Source organism: Copadichromis virginalis, linkage group LG8 (genome assembly GCF_057382275.1).
Source record: "Copadichromis virginalis isolate Kocher_CV1m ecotype Utaka linkage group LG8, C_Virginalis_male_GT1.1, whole genome shotgun sequence".
NCBI lineage: Eukaryota > Metazoa > Chordata > Actinopteri > Cichliformes > Cichlidae > Copadichromis > Copadichromis virginalis.
In genome coordinates this window covers 27,717,497-27,734,277 of record NC_140625.1, presented here as the reverse complement: position 1 = coordinate 27,734,277, position 16,781 = coordinate 27,717,497, and the positions used below count along the sequence as shown (strand labels likewise).

At 43.4% G+C, this 16,781-nt stretch overlaps 1 protein-coding gene across 2 annotated transcripts; it reads left to right on the top strand.

The window, feature by feature from the left end:
* Window positions 1-1,251: 1,251 nt before the first annotated feature.
* On the top strand, window positions 1,252-16,609 carry stx4 (syntaxin 4). 2 transcript variants are annotated; one of them, XM_085466897.1, is made up of 10 exons: window positions 1,252-1,433; window positions 1,776-1,865; window positions 3,968-4,067; window positions 4,221-4,295; window positions 4,375-4,445; window positions 4,775-4,883; window positions 7,394-7,467; window positions 7,780-7,917; window positions 7,998-8,108; window positions 15,303-16,609. In XM_085466897.1, the coding sequence occupies exons 1-10, from the start codon at window positions 1,404-1,406 to the stop codon at window positions 15,381-15,383; spliced, it is 879 nt and encodes a 292-aa protein (XP_085323023.1). In that variant the 5' UTR covers window positions 1,252-1,403; the 3' UTR covers window positions 15,384-16,609. The 2 variants fall into 2 exon arrangements, with proteins under 2 accessions (XP_085323023.1, XP_085323024.1); XM_085466898.1 differs by lacking the exon at window positions 1,252-1,433 and adding an exon at window positions 2,639-2,735 and having other exon boundaries at window positions 1,802-1,865.
* Window positions 16,610-16,781: the final 172 nt, after the last annotated feature.

The following is a 16,781-nucleotide window of genomic DNA, read 5'->3' as shown; positions in this document are numbered from 1 at the left end:
TCACTGTGGTGTCACTCAGCTCAGGGTGAAGAGTTGGACCAGTTTGGAGAATGTGTGGTGTTTCTGCAGGCAGTGGGCTTCAGTGTTGGTGCCACAGGCTGTGTAGATATTTCCAGCAGTTAGTTTAAGAACTGCTGCAGACTCTTGGAGGATCACTGTATACTGTGGTCATGGAGCTGCAGCAGACTTCAGTTTTGATGCTCTTGCAGGCTGTTCCATAATTTCAGTTCTTGATTTTCAGCAGATATTAGAGCTGTGACCTAAACTGAAATGTTTGAACTCTTCACTTTCAGCAAGGATCAGGTGTTTCAAACTGTCTTTCGGGATTTGTAAAGCAAACCTTTCTTGTTCTAGTGCAGTTACCTCCACATAATTTGGATCTGAATGAAAGCACTCTTCAGATTCAGAGGCTGCACTTTTCACACCAACTCAGGAGACAGCTGATTTTACAGGGTTTTACTTTCAACTTGTTTGGACTGCACCAGTAAATTCATCACTTATAGCGAAATCTGATTTTTTTTTAGGCATTAAAACAAGCAAACCATGGACTGAATTGTTTCTGCCTCTGTGTGTAGTTTCTTTTTTTATAGAAAAAGATTTTGATTCCTGAGGTAACAGCTGTTCTCCACTCGGTAGAAACTATTAAACAGCAGTTACAGGCCGACTGAAACAAATCAATGTTTTTAAAATTAATTTAGTCACACTGTTTATAATGCTGCCACAATATGACCCACATGTAACTTTTGGTGCCTAGGTGGCACAGAACAATGAAAATAACATTAGATCTTAAGTCGACATATCAACAGCATCTGCAAGTACGAGAGTAAGAGCAATATTACTGACCATATAAAACTGGCATAATTTTAAAATTTGTAATAAGTTCTGAGGTCTGAGGTCTACAATTGCATTTTATTACATTACAACACCCATGACCAAAATATTGTTGTTAGTCTTTGTTTGCTTTTCCTGTTTATTTTTTTCCTCTTTTCCTTTACTTGTCCACTAAATTATCTATTCTCTTTTTCTGTGCCTCCTTAATCTTAATATCCTAAAGTCACGACCTTTATATCTCCACTGTATCTACACAATATGTGTTTATTTATCTATATAAATATTCGCACATATTTTTTATTTATCTTTATATGCCTAGATTATTCTACGTAGTGAGTATTTGGGAAGAAAGCCTACGATTAGAGCCTTTCAGCAGTTCCTCCTGCTATGACAGGGGCGCCAGTGAGTCGATGAGTTGAGTGGGCCGCAGAAGAAGACGCGCTGCCGCTGGAGTTTACTAGTTGAATGACAGCGGCGGCGTGAACTTTGCCGAGATTACGCTTTGGGAGCGGCTCGCTTTATTTCAGTGCAGCGTTTTTTACTTTTGATTTCTTCCCTTCGCTTTTGGAAAAATGAGGGACCGGACCAAAGAATTAGGAAATGTGAGTTTCAAAGTAAAGTGCTAACATTAGCTCTAGCTCCGCTAGCGTGGCTAAGTTAGCCCAGTTCACTACTTTACCCGAGTTAACCTAAGAGTCTACAGGGACAACTTAGACGAGCAGAGGGAATCAAAAAGTGGTTAAGTGGGATTTTTTTGCAGATATTTCTCTTTATAAAAGTTGACTTTATTGATGTTTTACTTCCAACTTCCGTTTCAGTCCTTTCTCCTTAAAGGATAGGGCAGGCCGGGACAGGGCAGGGCTCATGATTCACATCCTCGGACAGCGAGAAAGCACTCACTGTTTTTCTTCTGTTTATGTTATTTAAAATCAATGTGACTTCAGACCGCAGAGGCTTCGGATGACGACGAGGAGGGCAAAGCGCTGATCAGATCTGGAGGCTCAGAGAAGGAAAATGAAACCTTTTTCAGAAAGGTGAGGCAGAAACATCACGCACTTCTCTCTGGAAAATCCCCCAAAATCAAATGATCTGCACTGTCCTCCTGTTACTCATTCACTTTGGTAGTTTGCACACACTTCTGAATTTTACATTTGTGCAAAAGAGAGACAAAAATGCACTACAGAGGCTTAAATATCACAGACTGCTGCTGATGCGTTCTTAACCTGTTTTGTCAACAAATCGTAGTCTGCTAACTCCCAGTCTCCTTGTACCCGAACTGTCACGAGTAAGGAACCAGAGTTATTCACCTAATATCACAAAATGTGACTATTCTCTGCGCTGATCTTAGGCCTCTATAGTAATGTGTTTGAATATCTTTTGGTTTTGATTTAAAATGGTTTGAAGAAACTTATCAATTTATGCATATCCACATTTTTGTCCTTGGAGTCTTATTCTTGGTATGGAAAACTCCCTCTAGAAAGTATTTTAAAGGTCCAAAAAGTGTGACTAATATTTCAGGAATGCCTTAGATATTCTCATATTTCAAGATTCAAGACGTTTACAAGCAAAACACAGTTTACAGGTTAATATAAATGCACAAAATTGCAAATGTACAATTATGAATAATTAAAGTTCGACAGTTCATCAGTGATCCAGCCTGATGGCCCGTGGATAGAAATTGGTTTGTTCTTTGTTTTTATTGGTCCAAAGCAAAAACATGGAAAATATGAGGCCTGATCCACTTGACCTTCTTGCCACTATAAATTTTTAGAAAGACGTTTATGTTTGTGACACCATTCACCAACAGGAGGAGAGAAGCTGGAGGATAAGGACCAAGGTTATCTGGGGAGAGGACACAAGGACGTAAGGGCAGGGAGCCATAGAGGCTGGACATCCAGTGTCAGGTTAAATAGATGAGGAGTCAGAGCAGTTTAAACTGTCCTGCATAAATAAGTGGGTTAACGGTGCTGTATGCAAGTGTTTTATTTTTAAAAAATCAGTAGTTGTTCAACCAGCGTGAATAGTCTAGTTATAAGGCAGATTAATTGGTTAGTGAGCCATACTGAGCCTGAAGTCAGTTTCAACTGTCATGAAGGTGGCTTTTTACTTGGCTGGATCACTATGGCAACTTAGACTGAACACATGACCTGGTCTGCAGAAGGTTATGTTCAGTGTTTTGGTTAAAAATCATCTGGAAATGTGCTTTCACTGATTGAGAATATGTTGTAAGTATGCTTATATTTTTCATGCTGAGGAAAGCTGAGCAGCAGTGTAAACAGGGTTTAATCATGGAAGCTCGCTCACTAAAGAACTTTTTTCTTTTTCCATCCATAAGTCAAAATTTGTAGCCGGCATCTTAAAATTTTGACTTTAATTTGGCCACAGACTGAAGTGGTTTCCACACCTTTGTCATCGAGCCATGGTCCATTGAATATTATGATGAATCAAGTTAAACATTTCACAGCTTTAACTTGCAGCTGTCTCATCAAAAACCTTTGTTGCTTCGGCAGGAAATAAGAGGGCAAGTAGCAGCCAGGTGTTCCTAATCAAATGCGTAGGAAAGCTGCGTCATAACTGACAAAACTGGAACCTCCTCTTAACCCTACGCCATAACCTTCCACATGTTGTGTGCTGCATCGACCCAGCATGTAGTTATATTTCTTAGGAGGTGCACGTCAGGTTACGGCGTAGGGTTAAGAGGGGATGTGGTTACGCTGCAGACTTACTACTTCTTACAGAACTGCAGAGAGTCCAGTGGAAACTTTCTTTTTTCATGTGATGGTATATTAATATATGAATTCACAAAACAAACACTTTTCTGCAGCACTGCTTCTCTGAATTATTTGCTGCACCAGTAGTGCCTTGTTTTTGTAAGTGCAGTCAGAGCCTGGAGCAGAAAGCCTGTGTGATACCCGTTATTGTCTCTGATGGGGGACTTTAGGTGTTGTTGAGCCAGCTAACACAAAGAAAGCTTACATATGTTGGCATTGCTTCATAGATATCAGAGGGAGCTGCACCCATTTTAGCTATAAGGACTGATAGAGGGAATAGGATGAGATTTGCTTGATATATGAGATAAATTGAGCTAACAAAATAGTTCTTTTGTTCCCTAAAATTCTTTCCTTGTTATCGTCAGACCCAAGAAATTCACCAGGGGCTCCAGCAGCTCAAAAGGATGGTGTCTGACCTCGAGAACAAACAGAAAACTGTGCTGGGCGAGGCGCTACCGAAGGAAGGTGCGTAATATATCGTCATATATAAGGTGTAGTGGTTCACCGAAAGTTGCAGACAGAAGCATGTTAGTAAACTGTCAGAGGAGAGGGGGCGATCAGGTTGTCCTATTCAAGGGTTTTGTTTGCTAAATTTACTGTTTTTGATCTTTTGCACAGATATGAAGAAAGAGCTCCAAACTCTTCGAGACGAGATCAAAACGCTGGCTGGTCAAATCCAGAGAAAGCTGAAGAGTGAGTATCTTTGAGCTGCAGGGGGAAAAGATTTATTATTTTGTTCAGCATGGCTTGACTTATGGCCGTCTTTCCACAGGTATTGAGCCCAAGAAGGGAGAGGATGATGGGAAATACATACCCATAAATACTCGAATGCAGCGCACACAGGTAGCACCCGAGACTTTTTGTAATCAGCTAAAAACATAACGCCCCTCTCTTTCTATTTTCTCTGTAAACAGCATGCCATCGAGGTCATGTGACTGGCGTATGATCAGTTTTAATGCTCTTTATAGCCTTAAAGTGGAAATGAATGCTGTGCTGATAGTTTAGACTGCGGTTATTGATAACCATTTTAAAAGCAGCTAAATCGTAGGTGTTATCTGTAATGGCCACTCATTGTGAAAATGACAGCTGGTTTTGGGGAAATTTTGAGGGAAATTACGACTACATTTGTTTTTTCACTCTGCTTCCTTTTTCTTTCGCTCTCCTTTTGCCAGCACACTATCTTGTCCAAGGAGTTTGTGGAGCTCATGGGCCACTGTAACACCATCCAGGCTCAGTACAGGGATAGAAACGTTGAAAGAATACAGAGGCAGCTGAAAATCAGTGAGTAGCACGCAGCACCGAGGAGATATATCTGTCACCTTGTCAGATTTTTGTGGTCTGTGGTCTCACTTGGGGAAATCAGTTTTACCGATCACTTCCACACTACGGCAGGAGGTTTAAAGTCGGGTGACAACGCCATGCCGTTTTCTTCTTTCTGTCACTTTCTGTTTTAAAATGACACAACATATGTTTAAAGGGGGTGAGATGGATATTTCACACTAATGTGCAGTGTGCCTCTACTAGGGTAGCTTTGCATGATTCACATTTCAAAATAATCCTTTATTTTATTTTTTAATCTTGTACTGTACCAAAAGCAGTTTTAGCTCCTCCCCCTTTTTAAGACAACTTTCTCCTAATTGGCTGCCCCTCAAACACAGAAAGGTTGGGTGGCCAGTGGGTGGGGTTTGTGACCATATTAGAAATATCCCCTCTCTGTAACGTCATACTGAGCCAAGACTAGAAGAACACAGTCTGAAGCCTGAGCTTTTGGCTCACAGGGAGTACGTGTACATAAACTGATCACATTATTTTAAAATTTGATCATCGACCTTTAAAACTGGACATGAATTAAAGGAAAAGCACAAGTTCACTTTAAAAGAATTCCGACACCATGCTGGTGCTTGAAGCTGATTTGACCAAAGATGAGTCAAAGGTGCTCGGCTAGCAGCTCTGCACAGCTTCATGTGTGGTCACGAATGACTAGAAAGCACTGCTGTAATTTCCTGTCATATCCTGCAGTGGTGGTCGTTCCTGTTAAATGAAACCATACAGTCAAATAATGAAGTCAGTTTAGGTACAAACTAAAAAGCTCAGGCCTTGAACTGCTCTAAAATGTTGATGTATGGATTAGAGATGGACCGATCCGATATTACGTATCGGTATCGGTCTGATACTGACCTAAATTACTGGATCGGATATCGGAGAAAAATAAAAATGTAATCCGATCCATTAAATATCACGAAAGCACCTCACAAAACTTGCAACACGCCGTAACTCACCTCAGAACGTTAGCACGTTGGAGCAGTATGCATCACGTGATAGAGCGGCTGTGGCATGCCGGACCTGTCGGTGGTCTGGATAGCATGTGGAGCTTCGCTAGCAACCCGGCATTTCATCTCCAACAAAATTATCCCGAGAGAAGTAAAGCAAGTGTGTAAGTCCATCTCTGAATGTTTGTAAAGCATTCCTGCGTTAAGCTTAACGAGCGACTGCCTCTCGCTCTCCAGCTGCTACTTCAATCATGAAACTGCTAATGATCAGCTGATCGGCTTTTCTGTCGCGAGTCCGTGTCTCTTGTTTGTTTTTGGCCCACTTTGCACCAGAAAGAGGAAACCAGCGGCTGAACAACAGCAGCACGTTTAAGCTTGATCAGCTGTTGTTAGAATTTATTTAATATTACTTTCTACTCGAGGATCTTTTTCTACGTAGCTGACGCTGGTAACTGTGCAGGGGCGGATCTAGCAAAGTTTAGCCAGGGGGGCCGATAGGGCATTAACAGGGAAAAGGGGGCACAAAGACATACTTTTCTTTCTTATTCTCATTTAAAATGTCTCGCTTTTAATTATTTAATATTTATCTGAATCTTACACCCAAAGTTTTAATCTGATGTAAAATGTATAGAAGTCCATTACTGTATATAGTAACTGTTAAGTCTAATATACCCTAGTAAGCTATAGTACTTTTTCCTTTGGGAAGGTACCATCTGTGCAGTCTGCAATTTTGTTGAAGAAAGATGTTGAATCTATTTAATATTTCTTGAAAAAGAATTGATTTCTGTGCATTTTTTTCACACTGCATCAAATTAAGGTTGATTACGTCGATTAAGCATCATGAGGTGGCGCGTGAGGGGTGGTTCCCTATTTTTTATTTATTTATTTTTGTTGTTGCTGGGAGTTGGAACCCTATTAGTTAGGTTGCTTAATATTTACGCTAAGTACTCTTTAAAATACCAGAATAGGGAGGATGGTGTAGGTTTAAGTTTATTAGATTGATCAGTATTGCTGAACTATGAAATATTTTTTTTTGCATACAGGTATAACAGAATAGCTTTAGTGTAGTCGTTGTTTTAAACTTGAGTATGAACTTATACAAAATGCAGCAAGATATTTAAAAAAACAGTTTTGTTGATTAAAAAACACTATATCGGATTCATATCGGTATCGGCAGATATCCAAATTTATGATATCGGTATCGGACATAAAAAAGTGGTATCGTGCCATCTCTAGTATGGATATTACAGTGACCTAAATGGGACCTCTTATCTCGAAGCTCACCCACCCTGCTCCACCCGTCAGTCAGAAGAGGGTTGGCTAAAAGGGGAATGGCTGAAACGCCTTCAAGTTTAAGATAAAGAGATTATTTTGAACTGCTAATCATGCAAAGCTACTCTAGTAGAGTGTGAATAATGCTAATGGGAGCGCTGTAATCAGCTGTAGACGAGGACAGAACAATATCTTCACCGTTCTGCGCGTTCCTCTAAACGCTCTGATTCGATTTTCTCCTGTCTTCAGCTGGCAGCAACGTGACAGATGAGCAGCTGGATGCGATGCTCGAGAGCGGGCAGACGGATGTTTTCACCCAAAATGTGAGTACGTGCGAAGTTAACAAAAAGCAAAGTGTGTTTCAACATGAGAAACCACAACACAGACTTCCCTGCAGCAGATGCAGGTGTTCTGTGGCTGCAGGTTTAGTAACTTTCACACACCTTTCTTACTGCTCAAACAGGACTACAGATATGGTAAGAATATCCTGTGCAGCCCTTAGCTGTGCTGTAGTCTAACTCAAGTAGCTCGTGCGAAGAATCCTGCAGGTTTTGTGCTGCTGTTCATAGATGACCCCCTGAAAAGTTGTGCCTGGTTCTGCTGTCCACGATTTCCCTAATAAATATGGTGTCCAGATCCTGAGTGATACTAAAGCTACGAGGCAGGCTCTGAATGAGATCGAGTCCCGGCACGATGAGATCCTGAAGCTGGAGAGCAGCATCAGAGAGCTGCACGACATGTTCCAGTACCTCGCCATGGAGGTGGAGGCTCAGGTAACGCAGCGCCAATGAAGTCGGTGGAGCTGGTTCGGGCTGCGGATGGCGTTTGATTGTGATGTTTTTGTTCACCGCAGGGCGAGATGGTGGACAGGATTGAGAACAATATCAACAAGTCTTCAGACTACGTGGAGAAAGCAAAGGGCGAACTGGAGAAAGCGGTCACGTATCAGCATAGATCACGCAAGGTACGCACAGAGAAACCCGAATGACATCATGAAAAGGACAGTTTTTTAATCAGTCGATCTAAGCGTCACTTTTACTTTCATTACACTCACAGCAACGACGAAGCCAAGTTTTCTCGCAGCTCGATTACACACACAATCTAAACAAGGATGCAAATCGATGCGAAGCCTCTTAGCCAAGAGACTGTTTTCCCACATTCACATTAAGGTGCTCGTTTCTGCAGGTTCTCACTTTTCTCTAAAATAACAACACAAAGAGTGAACTTCAGGAGGATTAGTCTGTCCAGTTAGGAAGCAGAAACGTTTATGATTTCAGCTGCTTTGGTGCAAATTAAAGCAACAACTGGTAGAAAGGCAACAACAAGGCAACTGCCAAATGGTTTTACAGTGCGTGCTCTCTCCTTATCCCTCCTCTAGTTTTGTTTCGCTGCTACTGGCATGAGATAGTACCTGTACCCCTTTCAGCTCCTCCAGGGTCTCCACAGTGTGGAGGAGAGAGCAGGAGCTGGTCAGAGCCCTACATGTACACATGTCAGAATCAGACTCGGTGAGGGTGGCATGATGACCTGAAGTCCTTTAGTGGGACTTGTGATCAGAAATGAGAGTGTAGAGAGGCCTAACCAACTGTCATCAAGCATGATTGTTGGTTATTTCCATGCAGACATTACCTGATGTTAATACATTGGGGGAAAAAAAAGGATGAGAAATACTTATTTTCCAATTTAGAGGTCAGAGTTACACAGACTACACTCAGTGAAACTGTAAAATCTATGAAAATACTTCCTTAAGCTTGTTATTAAACAGTAATTAATTTAATGGTTATCATTAAATTTGGAAAACCAGAATGTGTTGATGAAGAGATGGAAACACGACTCACTGTTTTCCTAATATTCTCTTAGTGCCTTTTTCTATAAATATACCAGCTTTCCTAGTGTAAGCAGTTGTCCTAAAATCTCCTAAATTAAAAAACTAAATCAGAAACAGCAGAGATGCATAACAATAAACGGACACTTTGTGCTGCAGAGAGTCCTATCCTCTTTTGGTTTCATGGGTACTTTACAGAGAAAACGAGGAGAGGGCTCCGATCCTCTTTGTTTTTCTTCCTCCTCCGTGCTGTTATGAGAGAATAGCTCTGCCCTGTATTCACATGAGTGACGCAAGGTGAAACTTCCTGAAACGAGTTTCCTCATTATTCTGCTTTGGAAAATGCTGCCTTGCAGAGAAATGCTGTTTGGATCGCCACTAAAACTCGATCACTGTGCTAAACGTGCAGAGGAGCGGCCTCTGTGTGCTTAACGGCAGCACGCTCCAAAGTCGGAGAGTTTGTAAATATTGACACTGGAAACTGCTCTAATGGAGGAGAACAGCAAATAAATTAAGCTTCTCAAATATTGTGGTAATCCCATCTGTCTGGTTCTATCAGACTCTCGTTAAAAAGATTAAAAATCCTAGACTGTGTGATAAGTACAAGTACCTCGGGCTGTGGGTGGACAATAAACTGGACTGGTCATGCAACACAGAGCACCTGTATAAAAAAGCCCAAAGCCGACTGTACTTCCTCAGGAGGCTGAGGTCTTTTAACATCTGCAGGAAGCTCCTGAGGATGTTTTACCAGTCGGTGGTTGCTGGAGTACTTTTCTATGCTGTGGTGTGCTGGGGGAGCAGCACAGCAAAGAAGGACTCATGCAGGCTGGAGAAACTGATCAGGAAGGCTGGCTCTGTGGTCGGCATGAAGCTGGACACTCTGGTGACAGTGGCAGAGAAAAGGACATTAAAGAAACTGATGGGCATCCTCTGCACACGGCCATAAACAATCAGAAGAGTCTGTTCAGTGACAGGTTGCTTCTCCCCAAGACAAGAACTAACAGACTTAAAAACTCCTTTGTCCCACACGCCATCAAACTGTTTAACTCCTCTCTGGAGGGGAGAGGGAGGGGAAACAGGAGGACAAAGGAGGGGGGAACAACTAAGCTGTAGTGCCTCTGCACCTCACTGTACAATACCTTGTGCAATACTTTTTGTAAATAGTCAACAGTGCAATAGACTCAATACTTGAAATGTGCAATTCACTTGTATTTTTATTTTTTATTCCTATTTATTTATTCGTTAGCTTCATAGCATAAGTGCCTAAGTCATTGACTTAGTCAAATGACTTAGGCAATTATGCTATGAAGCTAACGAGATATATATATATATATATATATATATATATATATATATATATATATATATATATAAAAACACCCAGCACGCCCCTGCGGGCGGTTTTATCCTTCAAGCTCGGGTCCTCTACCAGAGGCCTGGGAGCTTGAGGGTCCTGCGCAGTATCTTAGCTGTTCCCAGGACTGCGCTCTTCTGGACAGAGATCTCCGATGTTTTTCCCGGGATCTGCTGGAGCCACTCGCCTAGCTTGGGAGTCACCGCACCTAGTGCTCCGATTACCACGGGGACCACCGTTACCTTCACCCTCCACATCCTCTCGAGCTCTTCTCTGAGCCCTTGGTATTTCTCCAGCTTCTCGTGTTCCTTCTTCCTGATATTGCTGTCATTGGGAACCGCTACATCGATCACTACGGCCGTCTTCTTCTGTTTGTCTACCACCACTATGTCCGGTTGGTTAGCCACCACCATTTTGTCCGTCTGTATCTGGAAGTCCCACAGGATCTTAGCTCGGTCATTCTCCACCACCCTTGGGGGCATCTCCCATTTTGACCTCGGGACTTCTAGGTTATACTCAGCACAGATGTTCCTGTACACTATGCCGGCCACTTGGTTATGGCGTTCCATGTATGCCTTGCCTGCTAGCATCTTGCACCCTGCTGTTATGTGCTGGATAGTCTCTGGGGCATCTCTACACAGCCTGCACCTGGGGTCTTGCCTGGTGTGATAGACCCCAGCCTCTATGGATCTTGTACTCAGAGCTTGTTCTTGTGCTGCCATGATTAGTGCCTCTGTGCTGTCTTTCAGTCCAGCTTTGTCCAGCCACTGGTAGGATTTCTGGATATCAGCCACCTCCTCTATCTGCCGGTGGTACATACCGTGCAGGGGCCTGTCCTTCCATGATGGTTCCTCGTCTCCCTCCTCTTTCTTGGGTTTCTGCTGCCTGAGGTATTCACTGAGCACTCGGTCAGTTGGGGCCATCTTCCCAATGTATTCTTGGATGTTCCTTGTCTCATCCTGGACTGTGGTGCTGACACTCACCAGTCCCCGGCCCCCTTCCTTCCGCTTAGCGTACAGCCTCAGGGTGCTGGACTTGGGGTGAAACCCTCCATGCATGGTCAGGAGCTTTCTTGTCTTTATGTCAGTGGCTTCTATCTCCTCCTTTGGCCAGCTTATTACCCCAGCAGGGTACCTGATCACGGGCAGGGCGTATGTGTTGATGGCCCGGATCTTGTTCTTACCATTCAGCTGACTCCTCAGGACTTGCCTGACCCTCTGCAGGTACTTGGTGGTTGCAGCCTTTCTAGCGGCCTCTTCATGGTTCCCATTTGCCTGCGGGATCCCCAGGTACTTGTAACTGTCCTCTATGTCTGCAATGTTGCCTTCTGGTAGTTCAATCCCCTCAGTTCTGACTACCTTCCCTCTCTTTGTTACCATCCGACTACACTTCTCCAGTCCGAACGACATTCCAATGTCATTGCTGTATAGCCTGGTAGTGTGGATCAGTGAATCAATGTCTCGTTCACTCTTGGCATACAGCTTGATGTCATCCATGTACAGGAGGTGGCTGACAACTGCTCCGTTCCGTAGTCGGTATCCATAGCCAGTCTTGTTAATGATCTCACTGAGGGGGTTCAGGCCTATGCAGAACAGCAGTGGGGACAGAGCATCTCCTTGGTAGATCCCGCACTTGATGGTAACTTGTGCTATGGGCTTGGAGTTGGCCTCTAGTGTTGTACGCCACATCCCCATTGAGTTCCTGATGAAGGCTCTTAGGGTCCCATTGATCTTGTACAATTCTAGGCATTCCAGTATCCAGCTGTGGGGCATTGAGTCATAGGCCTTCTTGTAATCAATCCAGGCAGTGCACAGGTTGGTCAGTCTGGTCTTGCAGTCTCGGCTGATTGTTCTGTCTACCAGTAGCTGGTGTTTTGCACCTCTGGTATTCTTGCCAATTCCTTTCTGTGTCCCGCTCATGTATTGACCCATGTGCCTGTTCATCTTAGCCGATATGATGCCTGACAGGAGCTTCCATGTAGTACTGAGGCAGGTTATTGGTCGGTAGTTGGAGGGGACCGGTCCCTTCTTGGGGTCCTTGGGGATCAGGACCGTCCGGCCTTCAGTTAGCCATTCCGGGTGTCTTTCGTTAACTAGCAGCTGGTTCATTTGTGCTGCCAGACGCTCGTGGAGTGCAGTCAGCTTCTTCAGCCAGTAGGCGTGAACCATGTCGGGCCCTGGTGCTGTCCAACTCTTCATACTGGAGACCCTTTCTTGGATATCTGCCACTGTGATGGTTACTGGACCCTGTTCAGGGAGGTCGCTGTGGTCTGCCCTCAGATCCTCTAGCCACTGAGCATTGCCGTTATGGGTTGCATCCTTCTCCCATATGCTCTTCCAGTATTGCTCCGTCTCCAGCCTTGGTGGTGCTGTTCTCTTATTGTTCCCTTGCCACTGAGAGTACACCTTTGCTGGTTCTGTGGAGAACAGCTGGTTTATTCTCCTGCCTTCTATCTCTCTGGTGTACCTCCTCAAGCGGCTGGCCAAGGCTGTGAGTCTTTGCTTGGCAGTTTCCAAGGCCTCAGGTATGGACAACTTGCTGTATTTCTTAGGCACCTTATTTGTCGCACCTTTCTGCAACTCCGTTAGTTGGCTAACCTCCCTCCGTGCTACTTTGATCTTGCCCTCTAGCCTCCTTCTCCATGGAGGGTACTGCCCCTTGTGGCTGTTCAACTTGTAGCCAAGCATCTCACTGATCACTGCTGCCGTATTGTAGATCAGCTTGTTAGTGTCGGTAATTGTGGTTGTAGGTATTGCCCGTAGTGCTGCATTAACATCATCTAGCAGACCTTCTGAGGGTACTTCACGTAATCTTGGTAACCGGCTACGGGGGATCCAGGTTTCAAGCTTGGCCATGATCCTATTTTTCAGGTCAGTTCCTCTCGCACTCAACGATCCTTCTCCTATCGCACTTGGGGCTATGTACCCAATCTCGGGTGGGGGTGATGATATCTCCCCCCTGACCTGGCGTCCTGACTCCTCCTTGCCGTAGCATTTGTGTTGTACCTCGTCAATCTCTAGCTGTGAGAGCAGTCCCTTCTTTCGAATGTTGGAACACTGAGCTACTAGTTGTTTCGCCGTGATTGTGGATGTTGGGTATCGAAGAATCCATAGGTCCCTCATCCTATTCATGTAGCCCCTTCCGCCGGGGTTACTTGCGTAGTAGCATTCCAACAACGCCCTGTTTTCGTCCCTTGCCCACCGATGCCTTCTTGTTCCAGTAGCCCACTTTTCGTCAGGGTGCCCTGGTTCCTCAACACCTGACGCGGACCTTGTTGATCCGGGCGACGTCCGAGCCGGCATGCCTTCATATTTATCTGTCTCGCTCATGTCTGCGGTAGGCTTGCTTAGCATAGGGGGTCTAGCCTTAGGACCCTTACTGGATACAGACGCCCCAGGCAGGAATCGAACTTGCGATCCTCTGTTCCAAAGGCGTGTAGTTTAACCACTACGCTATCCATATATATATATATATATATATATATATATATATATATATATAAAAAAAAAAAAACAATTCTGTAACTGTAACTTCGGTCGTTGCTGTGCTTTTTGGAAGTCGAATTTCCCAGAGGAACCCACCCGAGGGATTAATAAAGTTCTATCTTATCTTATCTTAAGTGAAGTGCTACTTTCTTGGCCAGCAGGGGGCGACTCCTGTGAAGTGAGGATGTATGGGGAAAAAAAGCCTTTAATATATAACCTGAGCAAACACTTTCCTGATCAGTTTTTGCTCTCAGTTTGTAATTTTGCACATTAGGGTCTCATGTGTGCATTTTTAAGCCTTCATAGCTCTTAACTACACAATAAGAGATGAGAGCCAAGCACCAGGACCCTTTTTTTCCCCTTATAATTCATTGGACAAAACTTAAAGTGCTTTTTCGGTAACTTTGAAGGGTCATATAACCATGTGGGAAAGGTGTCTGGTCGAAACAAGCAACAGCATGTGAACGTCTCCTTTTTGATACCAGGCACATCTTCTAGCTGTATTTCGAATGCTGGGATGCTTTAACACTCCTGAATGTTGCTTATGGTTATGAAATGGAGCGACTTTAGTGTTTACATGACACATCGCACTGATCAAACAGCTTCAGGTCAACTTTAAGCTCAGAAATGAGACCCTCTGGATAAACAAGATCCAGATTTGTCCCACCGGGGCAGATGGCCACCCCTCCCTGAGCCTGGTTCTGCTGCAGGGTTCTTCCTGTTAAAAAGGATTATTTTATTCCCACTGTCGGAAAGTGCTTGCTCAAAGGGGATGGTTTTATTATTAAATACTGATTTCTTTTTTTTTTTTAAATTTTTAAAGTAAAAAGCACTTTAAGGAAACTGCCGATGTGATTTGGCGCTATGTAAATAAAATTAAATAGAAGTGACTAAATCTTGGCTTGAGGTTGAGCGCTTTGCAGGAAAACTGCTTTAATCTTGAACACATCATCCCATATAAAATCAGTGAGCATCTCCCACCTGATCCGATCACGATCAGCTGATTTTTATATACAGCAACTTTAGCTTGTTTATTGAAGCCATTCAAAAGTTGTGCAAGTTACAGGCCCTGAAAACACAATAGCTTGTCTTTGGGTGTTGACTCTTTGAATTAAATCCCCATCTGGTCAGACTTTATGGCACCAGCTAAGCTTCACAGGCTCATGATGATCAGTTGGGAAAGCTCTGGTTTTATGACGTGATTGGAAAAAGACGATGTGTGTTGCTCATGCACAAAAGAAAGAAAAGGAAACAAAAAACAAGGTTAACTTTAGAAAACAAGCCTGGTATTACATGTTGGGTTAAAATGAGACCTCTCATATGCTGTAACTTATTATAACCAGCGATCTATCCCACAGAAAAAGGGGCCGCTGTACTTGTTTCTGTGTGTCGGAGACTATAAATTGGCCCCACTCTGAAACCATGATGGGGTGGGGGGGATTGATTTTTCTTTCCTGGAATGACTCTAACCTGTGTGCTTATCTCCCGCTGCAGAAAAAACTCTGGATTGGAATCTGTTTGGCCATCCTTCTCCTCATCATCATCATCGCCTTGGTCACCACCTTCTCATCCTAGCAACACCCTGTGGTGCAAGTTAGCAGAAGCACATTATGGATACCCCCAAATCCACACATTCATGCATATACATCAGCTCACAGGATGTACAGCTGAGCGGAGTCAGTGGATTTCAGTTTGATTTTTTTTTTTTTTTATTCCTCTAACCCTCCTGTCTGCCTAACGGTCCTACTCTCCACTTTTTCTGTTGTATGGAAGAGATGTGCTCTGTCGTTTAATCTCACAATCTGTGCTGCGCGCTCGATGCCGGCGCCGCACGTTTTCTGTCAGTTTCTGTTCTGCAAAAACAAACAGCGGGACTCACTGTGTTACACCAGTCGATCCTTCCCCTCCTGTGTTTAAAAAAAAAAACAAAAAAAAAAAAGAGGAATTAAGTGACCTTGAGTGGGGCACAGAGCAGTATTGATCAAACACTGGCACTCGTCATACTGTACTCAGGAAAACTGTGTTGTAACGTTGATGGTTCTGGATGAATTGGAGACCTAAAGAACAATTTTATAATGTAGGCCTTTTATAGTCGGATACAGGAAATAGACTAATATAATTGTACATAACCGATGTTGCTGGTGATAAAAAATTTATGCAGATGATTTTTAAAACTTCAAAGTTTTTGTTTTCATACTGCGTACATGTAACAAGTGTAAATACAGTTTTGTGTTTTTTTTTGTGTGTATGTGTGTGTGAAATAACCCCTACCCTCCGCCCTTTCCTCCTCCTCTTCACATTTGCATAAGGTCTCTCAACAGTACAGGTCCAACGCTTCCCCTTTCCTGTGTCCTTCCAGTTTGCATTTTTGACTCAAAACGTTGTGCAAGCGCCTGCTTAAACAACACACACGTCTTCAGAAATGGTGCCTTCTCCTTTGCAAATGTGACGTCGTGCATTAACAAAAAGGGATGGATGTATTTTAGACTTCAACGTGTTTTGTTCTGTTTTTTTCTCACCCTTTTGTCCCATTATGCAGTTTTTTTGCTAAATTTTGGAGTCAGAATACACCAAGGGGACAAATGAAACCCATTTAAAAAAGAAAAAATTAACCAAAACTGAGAGGCGGCTTCTCACTGACGCCTCGTTCAGAAGCAGAAAAGTTGCTGTGAAAAAGGCTAGCAGAGGATGGAGGGGAGTGACACTGCTACTGTGTAAAGTTATGGCTGTTTCAATTTTGCATCGCTCATTTATTTTATTATACATTTGTTTTTAAAATAAAATACCGCCATGTTCCATTATCCTCAGTCTGCCTTGTATCTTTTTAAGATTAGCAAGTCTTGAACTATCAGCTGGCCCTCTAAAGGAGCCTGGAAGCACCTCGGGATCCCCAGGAAGAACTAGAAAACGTTGCTGGGGAGGACAAAGTCTGGAATACCTGCCTAACCTGCACTTTTGTGATCCGTTTAATGC